At 44.9% G+C, this 10764-nt stretch overlaps 1 protein-coding gene across 3 annotated transcripts; it reads right to left on the bottom strand.

The window, feature by feature from the left end:
• Window positions 1-4470: 4470 nt before the first annotated feature.
• On the bottom strand, window positions 4471-10518 carry LOC147423052 (uncharacterized). Of its 3 annotated transcripts, none has more exons than XM_086500923.1 (3): window positions 9375-10518; window positions 8429-8672; window positions 4471-8315 (listed from the first exon to the last, which is right to left on the bottom strand). In XM_086500923.1, exons 2-3 carry the CDS (start codon window positions 8552-8554, stop codon window positions 4797-4799), a joined length of 3645 nt encoding a protein of 1214 aa, XP_086357049.1. In that variant the 5' UTR covers window positions 8555-8672; window positions 9375-10518; the 3' UTR covers window positions 4471-4796. The 3 variants fall into 3 exon arrangements, with proteins under 3 accessions (XP_086357049.1, XP_086357048.1, XP_086357047.1); XM_086500922.1 differs by having other exon boundaries at window positions 4471-8333; window positions 8429-8752; window positions 9375-10517; XM_086500921.1 differs by having other exon boundaries at window positions 4471-8333; window positions 9375-10517.
• Window positions 10519-10764: the final 246 nt, after the last annotated feature.

The following is a 10764-nucleotide window of genomic DNA, read 5'->3' as shown; positions in this document are numbered from 1 at the left end:
TAAACTGATCATTAATATGGGGAAGTCCCAAGGGAGAAAAAGCTAGAATATTGGTTAAGCTGGCAGACCGGGGCCACATTAGGGATCGAAAGGAGGGAAAGTAGGGATCCAAAGGGAGGCGGCATCTGCAAAAGAGCAAGGTGTAACAATGGGCTTTAAAGACCCTAAGGTTCAGCCCATTAAGACTTCCAAAATGCTAAGGTCCAAAATGCTAAGGTCCAAAATCCAAAGGTTGTGTCCAAAGGTCAAAAGCTTAGGAATATTGGATGCTTTGTGTTTGTACCAAAAGTCTTCACAACTTCTACATAGGAGGGGGCTAGCCTTCCAAGTAGGGGATGAGAGAGAAACACACTCACACACTCACAAGCCTCCTTTACACAAAGGTTATGAGGGACACATGTCAGCTCCCTAGCCCAGATGCCCACAAGGTGTACTCAAATCCTATTGGATGGCCATGGAGTGGACCAATGAGATTTAGGCTAGAGTAAATCTAGTTTAATTAATTTAAAAACACTTAATAAAAGAACCAATTAGAATTAAGCTCTCTAGAAGACTATCTGACAATCTCCCAAGGGGTCCAATGAGCATTCAGCAGCCCAATGGCTAGCCTGATTTCTATTGGCCAGGAGACAAAGGGTCCAATGAGAGTTTAGTTGCATTAATTAATTACCTAAAGCTCTCACAAAAGGGGAAAGGGGGACACATGTCAGAAGATTCACTTATGCTACTTAATTTTCATTGGCTAAGATGGGAGAGGTTCAATGAGGTGCTAGCAAGAGAAAATAGCAAGAGGGGTCGACCAACAGAGAGAGGGGGCTGAATTTTCAAAGGCATTATTGCATACATTATTGAGTGATTATGTGAGGAGATGTACATATTTCTCGTAAGACTCTCAATCTACTCTCATACCCCGCTAGCTCTCACCATCTTCGAAGGTGTGTGAGGTCTTGTTTCTGAGACCGTGAGGGAATTGATGTTGTGTTTAATAAGTGTTTTGCTTAGTGATTGAAGTTTCCATCTTCATTGCACTAGCTAGTATTGAAGGAACACAAAGAATTGTATTGTAAAATGTCTCTCTTGATGGGAGAAACCATAATACAAAGCCTTTTGGAGGGGAGACCAGCTCCATGTAAATCGGGTCCTCAACTGTTGTCAATAGCTTAATTTCTCTCTCTTTTGCAGTATTGTTCATGCTATCTAACTAGGTGTTATACTTTTTGTTGCTCTCTCCACCCAAGCAGTCTTGTTATGCTCATTAGGAATCTATTCTAATGAAATGCTCACTATGTTCATGCTAATTTCCGTTACACACAAGTTACTAGGCCATTAAATGTTACAGAAATCGTTCTTGTCGATCAACAGATAGCGGGGACGCAGGTGATGAAAGGGCACGAGGCCTGCTCAGAAAATGTCATCACCGTGCTAACTCACCTATGGTTTTATAGTTCAGAGTCCAGCTATGGTGACTCTGTGTGTAGGGAGGAGACCATATTGTGAGCCCTCGTTTGTTGCCTTGCCTCTCATGTGTGCCTCGCCCTCTCAAAGTTTTTTTTTTTTTGGGGGGGGGGGGGGGGGGGGGGGGGATGTGTGTGTGTTCGTTTTTGGTGTCGGCTATTCATGGTTGACTGCTTGGCTCTTCATGGTTGACTGACCAACACCTTGTTAGGCTGGTTGTTGAGCCTCGTTGGCCCGGTGCCATACCTCGCAGGCTCGGACAGATGAGGGAGTTCGTGAGAGCATTCACTCCATGACGTAGATTCTAATACTCTAAGAGCCGTTCTCCACGAGGCGGCCTCCTAGAGTCCGTTCACTTCTAAGCCTCAATGCCTTAGATAAATCCTCCACACAAACTCATTGTAAGCCTCCTATCACACACATTGCATCCTTGCCATCCACTCTTACACACGTCCTTTTTGTGTTAACTAGACTTGCGTGGTGGGCGTTGCTATAGAACATCTATAGAATATAACATGACATATGCAGATTGATATCAAGCATCTAGCACTAAAGTAAACACGTACAAAGTTTGCGAGATCCGCATTTGCAATAGTGATGAGCTGACTAAATATGGTATCTTCCTCTATGGGGACGCTGAACTCAACACGCCCGTTATAATGCAACCTTGCATAGGGAAAGCAGCAGACGAACGTATTGTTTGGCCGATGTAAGTTTGCAACATGGAGTTCTCTTTCCAAGGTCAAATTCAATCATCAATTGATCCCATGAACAGAACCTTGCAATTGGAAAGACTCCTAGACTTCTCGAGGACAGACCCTACGTATGATAGCATGCTATTGCATGGCTAACAAGCTACATAATTGAGGAGAAGCCTTGCTTGGTCTACAAGAAGAGGGCGCATTGCAAATAGAAAACTAGCTACAATATAAGGCACGAAAAAGAGTTGACGACCGAGCAGAGAGAGAGATAGTGCAATTTTAACAAGGGAAAATCTATCGAAAACACGCACCCATAACACTTTATGTAGCAAACCTTCAACATAGAATATAAAATTAGATCTGCTTCTCTTTAAGCTTAATCAATATGCCACATCTCTTGTATTTGTCTTAATGCGTATTTGGTGTTTGGCAAGGAGGACATATATACACAAGACTGGATGTTTCAACTACATAAGCACGACTCCAGCTCGACAACACTACAAGGTTTGTTATCTGTATCCAGCACCCTATGACTATGCGTTTGCTTGGCGCAACACATAAACGCTATGAAGCAGGGCACGACTTCCATTTCTTATAATTTTTAGAGAGACCACAATGCCACCATATTTTTGTATGGCACCTCTGCATGAGGTGCACTATATACTTTGCAGTTTCAGTCTGTGACGTTTCATTGCAAGACGATATGTTTAACTATTCACATTGCTTTTTTGTAGCTTGACTCAAATATTGTCCTCCGGCTTGCACAATTGGATGACATTTGCACATATGATTATCAGGTCGGTAGTGTAGTTCAATTTTTACTGCCTGTTTTCTGCATTTTTGAGTTTGTCAAAGCTTCCTTAACTTTAGTTTAGCCATATGCTTTTCTCACCAATGCACGTTCAATTTCGATCATCATATCTATATATCAAATAGACATACATTTCTTTTCTCACAGTTTGGCAATTCAACATATATATTGAAATAAAAGAAAATTGACTACGCTTGATTGAGAATAAGATGGGTGTTTCAAAGATGGTTCGACGGTTTAGACACTAAATGGTCGATATTACTAGGTTGAATGGTGCAATTTGCAAACACTACCAAAGTAGGTTAAGTTGCGACCCTTTTGCTTGATTCAATTACACCCTCTTTAGTAGCCCTTTGTTGTATATGGAGCACTATCGGACACAACTTGCTTCTTCCCAATGGTCATCAAACCCAAAGTTGAGCTATTATTGGTGCCTATCAATTAGTTCTACTCATTTCTAGTATCATCACAACAAAACCCAAGGCGACATCAATCACAACCAACCTCCAAAATGTATCAGATTATGTACGGCAAAGGACCACCAAGCAAAAGACTAGTTTGAGAGGGAAAACGCAAACAAACATGGTTCATTTAGAAGAATTAACGAAGGGTTTCTTTTTCAAAAGGACTGCGTGAACAGCAGAAGTGGGCTCACCTTATATAAGGATGCGCAACAGATCTTCACCCAAAAGAAAAGATTTATTTTCATCAACAATCCTGCTCTCTTGGTCTCGCACCAACATTGGCCATTGGAGCTCCCCTAGCTGCTGGCCACTTGTAATTAGAAAACTCGGAGAGTCGAGAATTACTGCAACGGCGTCAAGTTGGATGCCAAACCCGGGCAGGCACACATGCAAATATGCATGCTTCTCCCCTTGTTGCTTTTGAGGTCAAGTTTTCAAGATTTTCATTTTGTATATGTAAAAGGCATCAAAGTGATCTCCCTTCCTGAGTACGCACTTCGAAGGGGGTGCCTCCAACCCCAATGTATCAAAGCCATGCACTGAGCGACCATCCAAGCCCAAGCCTATCCGGCCACGATTAAAGTGGGGACAGTGTGCCAAAATTACCCAATTAATTGTGGGGAGTTCCCATGGTGCAGGGGTTGCTTCCAAAGAAGGTAGGAAGCCGAGAGAGAGAGAGAGAGAGAGAGAGAGAGAGAGGCGCTCTGTCAAGTGCCCACTTCCGCCTTACACCCCAATGCTTTATTGAATAGGAGTTGACATCATTAAGATCGATATTGCTTCCGCACTTGTTAGCAGTTAGCAAACCAGAAGATTTAATAACGGTTGCACTAAGGTTTATCAACCTTCCATCTTAACGCGCTAAGAGAACTTGAAGCTTGCTAGGCATTCCAATAAATATAAATAAAGTCTTATTGGCAAATAGCAAACATGTTATGACAACAGTACCTCTCTAGTGAATGCTCCACATGTTTACACTGCAAGTAACTGCCAGACTAATCACTGCAACTACTTAAAAACATCATACATTCCCTGCAAATTTGAGACTCTTCAGCTGTGTGGCTTGCTTTTAAATACTTTCCCGAGTCTATAAAATAACGATACATGTCGCATTACAAGTTTAGGGATGGCCTGAGTCATAACAGATGAAAAGATAGTACTTAATGCGAGACATTCAAACATGTATAATCTATAACAAGCATCTTACATGCAGGCACAGGCAGAAGAATCAGTAAATAGTTATGTGGAAATGACTCAGTACTGCCCCCGGTGCATGCAGGCCAATATCAATAGCCTGAGGATGATATTTTTGATGTTACAGAGAGTGCACAAAACTTAAAGGCGGCATAAATCTTCTGATCCTTATCAGGGAGTCTGTTGTTGAGAATGTTTCTTCTTATCCAACAAATTGCCAAGCCTACCCAGCAAGTTTTTCTTTTTCTTTTTCATCGGTAGAGACGACGACTCATCTTGCAAAGCCCCCTCGTCCTTCAGTGATGATGCTTCGTCCTGATCAGAGGAGTCCAGCTTCTTTACTGATGGGGATGTTTGCTCCTCTTTCAAGCCCACTTCATCTTTTACTGTGCTCTCTTCACAACTGGTCATTTCATCCTTTTCATTTTTCCCATTTAGCTCCACAGGTGAAGTCAAAGTGGACAGGTCTTCCGCAACATCTGGGGAAGGCTTGTCATCTCTGCATTCGAAAGAAGAATTGCGACCATTCATCTCTGGATGAACTGGTATATCGATCACATCTTTTGCCACCTGCCATTGCTTGCTACCATCCAGAAGCCTTTGGATCTCTGCTTCCATGTTTGCCTTCGCCTTCTCTGTGTCTGCAAGAAGCTGATGCACCTCTAAGACGGCCTTTTCATTGATTTCCTTCTCCAGCTTGAGAGCCTCAAGTTCCGTGGAAAGCTGCTCCGTCTTGACAATCAATGCTTGGAGCTCAGTTGTGGCAGTGGCTAGGGAGGTTTCTGTATTTTCCAATCTCAACTTCAAAGCGTTAAACTCTTCTTGAGATATAGCGTCAGAAACCTGTGCGTCGTTTGGAAGATCCGGTTGCTGTTCGACTACAAGAGCAAGCTGCTGTTCGACTTTGTCTTCCACAATAGGATCTTGCCTAACAGAAGGGTGCAACCTTACTGCCTCCAGTTCCAGGATTACATCTTGTAGCCTCCTCTCGGAAGACTTTCGTGCCGATTCAGCACCCTCTTCAGCTGATTTCGCCTGTTCCAGTACTTCTCTGAAATTTTCCAGTTCTCTCTTGGCTACTCGATTTTCTTCAGTTGCAGTCTTGGCTTGTTCTGTTATTGTTAGAACCCCAGCTCGTAAAGATAAGATTTCTTCCTTCATGGAAAGGGCATCCTGCCTTTCCTGGTCCAATTCTTTGCATAGAATCTGAGCATCCACCTTAGCAGCTTGGAGCTCCTCTCTCATCTTGTCAGCTTCACTTTTGACAAGCAAAAGATCCTGCTGTGCCATCTGCAATATATCCTCAAAATTTTTTGCCTGTTGCTTGCCTTCATGAGCCATTTGCTCAGCAGCTTGTACTTTCTCTAATGCACTTTGAAGTTCGCCTCTTGCGACTTCAGCTTCGGTTAGTGCCACCGCCAAACGTTCCTTGCTATTTGCGGCTTCATCTCTTGCCATCTGCACCTCCTGTCTGGCTAGCTCTCTTTCAGAGCTGGCTATCTGCAAAGACTCATGAAGTCTAGCTGCCTCTTCCTTGGCTACCTTTGCAGCACTCAAAGCATTTTCGAACTCCAAACCAATTCTCTTCAACTCTTCATGCAATGCAGCAGATTGAACATTCGCTAGCTCCTCCTTCTGCTTGAGTTCAAGCAGCCTACTTTCTGTATTTTCACTCAGAGATGCTAAAGCTACACTCAGTGCAGCAGCTTTAGTGTTCATGCCAAACTCTATCTCCTTCATTCGAGCCAGCTCAGACTGAGAAAGTTCTAGATTTTTTGTTACTGCAGAAGCTTCATCCTCTGCAATTGCCACTCTCCTTTGGAGCTCCAACACCTCCAATTTTTTGGCCTCCAGGTCATCAATCAAGGTACCAACATTATACATCAGGCTTAACTCCTTTTCCTTGAGAGCTGCGAGTTCTTTTTGGGTGCCCTCCAACTCCAAAGACAATGCAACACCTCTTTCAGTTGCGCTCAGCTGTTGTCTCTTAAGTTCCATAGCCTCATCTTGCGTATGTTTCAACTTGACAGTGAGGCCCTCAATGTTCGCATTGGCAGCTGACTGCTTCTCCAGAAGACTTGCTAGCTCCAGTTTTTGATTTTCGGAATCAAGCCTTAGAGACTCCAGAGCTGCTTCTGAGCTTGCTATTCTAGAGTTCAGACGCATTACCTCCTCCTTGTGTGCATCTGTAAGTTTGGTCAACTCAAGGCTCAGAACTTCTGCTTTCAAATTTGCAGATGCTTCTCTCTCTTGAAGAGTTTCCAATTGTTCTTGGCTCTGCTTAAGGTCTGCTTTAAGTGTGTCTAGAAGGGTTACCAGCATTGTTCCTTCCAACTCAATTTTGCACAATCTCTCTTGTGCCTCCTCTAACTCCAAGGACAATTTGGACATTGAAGCAGCAGTTGCTGACTCGGTCTCCCTGAGCTTTACTAAATCGGCACTCACTTTTTCATACTCTGCATGTGCATTGCTTGCTGCCACTAAAGCCTCTTCCTCAGAAATTTTTGTGTTTGCTAGCTCGAGCATGACCTTATCATTGGCAGCATTAATCTCTGCTAACTGAGACTTCAACCTCCTCTCAATTTCCCTGGAGTCTGCCAGATCATGTGTAAGCTGGTCCAAATCAGAAGAAAGGCTGCGAAGCTGCAACTCTGATTTTCTTTCAGAAGCTTTTGAGCTGGTTAACTCCTTTCGGAGCTGTTCCAGTGTGGAGCTCAATGTCATGTGCTGCATTTGGAACTCCTGAGCAACAGCAAGCTCCTGCCTCAAACCTTCTAACTTAGCTCTTGCGTGGTCAGCATCTTGCAAAGCTTTTTCAAGCTCAGTTTGCTTAGCAGAGAGTAGAGAGTGATTGCCCTCCACACTCTCATCGCAGGCAGCTTGAGCCAGAGCAAGTTCCTGTTTTAAAGCTTCCAATTCAGCCCTTGCAAGGTTAGAATCTTGCAAAGCATTCTTAAGCTCAGTTTCCTTAGCAGCAAGCTCGAGGGCAGAGCCTTGTGAATTTTCACGACAGGAAGCTTGAGCAGCAGCAAGTTCCTGCTTCAGGACGTCTAGCTCAGCTCTCACAAGGTTCACCTCCTGTAATGCATTGTCAAGCTCAGCATCCTTTGCAGCAAGTAAATGGGCAGCCCCCTGCTCACTTTCTCCATGGGAAGCAAGATCCCCATTAGGACACAGTTCCCTCTTCACGTCATCCACCTTGATAGCTGCCGTGTCCCCAGCAACCATAGCCTTTCTTGCAGATAAAAGCTCTGCCGACAACTCCTCTACTCTTTTCGCTGTGGTTTCAGCAGCATTCATTGCCTCCCCAGCTAGTCTCACAGCTTCATCTTTTGCCTCTGTAGACATCATGAGCTCGCGCTTCAAGCTTTCCAATTCTTCTCTATTCACCTCTAACTCCCCAACAGCTGCTTCGTACTGCTGTTTCACCACTTCTACCTCCACTTGCCAATCTTCAGCTGCAGAAAAGCTCGCATGTTCCATCTCTTCAGCCCGTACCCTATCCTTTTTGGAGACTTCTGTGGCATCCAGAAGTTTAATAGTCAGATCCTCTATTTGCCTCTTTGAACGAGCCAAATCCTGTAACAAATTGGTCTTTGATTTTTCCATTAGAGCTAGCTGTTCCTTCATTTTAGCAAGCTCCTCTTGAACCTGGCTGAGCTCCGCTCCTCTGCTTAAGGGAGTTCGTTTCTGTGTATGTAAACAACTCTATAACAAAATCAGCTCTAAAGGCAGAGCAACAGCTTCATGCTTAAAGGAATAGATATTACCGCATCCAAGAGAGCAGTTGTAAGTGAGAATACCTTGGGACTGTTATCTCCAAACATGCCCGATGCAGTCTTCCCAGATGGAGGGGTTCTATCGATCTCCAAGCCAGATCCTCTCTGCAGCTTTGAACGTGGTGTCGCAGGAGACAGCTTGCTCGCCATGCTTAAACTTGAACCCCTTCTAGAAATGTAGAAAAGCTTACAATGTAACCCTCATGCACCTGATAGGTAGGGCAAGAGTTGCTGAAGCGAGCTTATCCAGCTTATTGGAGATTGCTACCTACATACATCCCCAAGCTCTGCTCTGTCAATGACTCGTTTTATAACACTCACCCCTTACAATCTGCCTCCATTTAATGCCTGTATGTAAACGTGAAACGCAGGATTCTGAAATGCACTGAGATAGAATTTAAGGGGAAGATCTTGCCGCAAAATGCAGCTTAAGAGCAGATATGCATGCAAGACTAGAAACGCGGCTATGAAAGGAAGGACTCCCCCTGAGCATGAGCTTACAAACTAGCGTGGAAGCGGAGCCAAAGGTAAAGTTGTCATGGGGAACAGTAATGGAGGGTTTGCGAAAATAACAAACAAAAGGCAGGCATTGAAGGAGGTTGGGAGTATTCCGAAATCGAGAAATGCCCCAGTTGCAAACCAATCGACGTTGTCATCACATGCGTAATAAAGCTTTAGTTGTACTAGCTAAGCTGGGGAGATGAGTGATCGTGAGTCTCTCTGATTACAAGTATGAATGGTACAAGGACAACGCAGGGATCGGCTCCAGGTACAATGTATGACCATAGTAACATCATGGCAAAAACGAAGCACATGCACAAGAATCAGCTAAGACATTGAATGCATCCAATACATTCAATGCAGCATGCCTGCGAGACTGCGTTATAAAAGCTTCATGCAATGGGAAAACCTCGAAGTAAAGGAGAAGGTAATGTAGCTTTCTCAGTTCATTTCAAAGAGATGCTCATACCTGAAAATCTGTGTTTCGGTGGGCGAGAGGCCTGGTGATGGAGTTCTGATAAGCATGGATCAGTGGAATTTGCACAATCGCTACGTACCGTGTCCTTCAGATGCCTTGCTCAGTTAAAGCTTGTGGCAGCTGGGGAGAATTAAAGGCCAGAGAGAGAGAGAGAGAGAGAGAGAGTACACCAGAAAACGGATACACCTCAGACAGACAGAAGAGAAGCAGAAAACAGACGGAACATGAGTAAACTCATACTACTTACACACACAGAAAGAGAAAGAGAGGTATAGTACATACAAAGACATACACAGACTCGGATCTCTAACGTAAGCTTCATGCTGCGTGTAATTGTAGCAAAAGGCAAGAGAGGAGGGACGTGATTTACAGAGATCCTGCACATGGGGAGGCCATGCTGGTGGGCCTGGCGTGTGGCAGTCGAGGGGGAGAGGGCTCAGAGGGGCGAGAAAGACAGTTGGGGAAGGGAAACATTGCTTGCGTGTGTACGTGTGAGTGAGTGAGTGCGCGCGCGCGCGCGTGTGTGTGTGTGTGAGAGAGAGAGGGGGGGAGAGAGGAGTTGTGTGCGCGCGTGTTAAAGAGGCACGGCGGAGGGCAGTCAGGACACAAAGCTCCACAGAAGAGGCAGCAACGCAGGTGAGTTCAGGAATCAGAATGCAGGAGGTCGAAGAGGCCGGTTAAGTGCAGCTATGGCAGGCTGGTGGTAGGTAGTTGGCCACAGTAGGATAGAGAGAGAAGGTCTGTGAAACTCCACAAAACATCTCTCTCTATGGGTAAAAGCCAGCCTCTCCATACTTTTATGTACATGTACACTCTCACAGGCAGGACTCAGGAGTCACAGGTAGCTTTCTCTCTCTTTTTGGGCAATGGTGTCTTTCTCTTCTCTCTCTCTTCCCTCCTTTTGCTTTTCGGGCAGAAGATAGGTGTGCCCCCCTCCCGGGCCGAGATCCCCATCGCTTTCTTTTGGATAGTTATCTGTATGAAGAAGACGAAAGCTTGAGCAAAAGTGAAGTCGAAAGTGGGCGGCACACAGACAGCAGATGGATAGAGAGAGAAGGGACTTATCGCTAGCATCATATTGACGTTAATCCGCCATCTCTCTCTACTGCTCCACAAGCTGGCTATGGCGGCCTGCTGCTTTAAAAGTGAACGCCCTTTGCAGCCATGAGCCATCCCCGGCGTTTTCAAGTGGTCATTCACACCACCTCGTCTCCTGCATATAAGGCCTGTATCACACCATTCGTGGCATGGCACTGAGGCGGACGCCCATGTTTGGTGAAACAAGTGATAAAAGCATTAGGCCTGCCATAAAATGAAGCAACGAACGAGGCCACGTTGGCCTGCCACGCAGATGAACTTGCCAAAATGTATCGAGAGCTTT

Source organism: Adiantum capillus-veneris, chromosome 26 (assembly GCF_014529385.1).
Source record: "Adiantum capillus-veneris isolate H3 chromosome 26, ASM1452938v2, whole genome shotgun sequence".
Taxonomy (NCBI): Eukaryota; Viridiplantae; Streptophyta; class Polypodiopsida; order Polypodiales; family Pteridaceae; genus Adiantum; species Adiantum capillus-veneris.
Note: the sequence above shows the minus strand (reverse complement) of the source record. Positions and strands in the feature narration are given on the sequence as shown.

Coding starts and splice junctions, on each gene's coding strand:
- LOC147423052 (XM_086500922.1), bottom strand. CDS start 8,554: ATGGCGAGCAAGCTGTCTCCTGCGACACCACGTTCAAAGCTGCAGAGA. Junction 8,334..8,428: donor TTGGAGATAACAGTCCCAAG/GTATTCTCACTT, acceptor ATTTTGTTATAG/AGTTGTTTACATACACAGAA.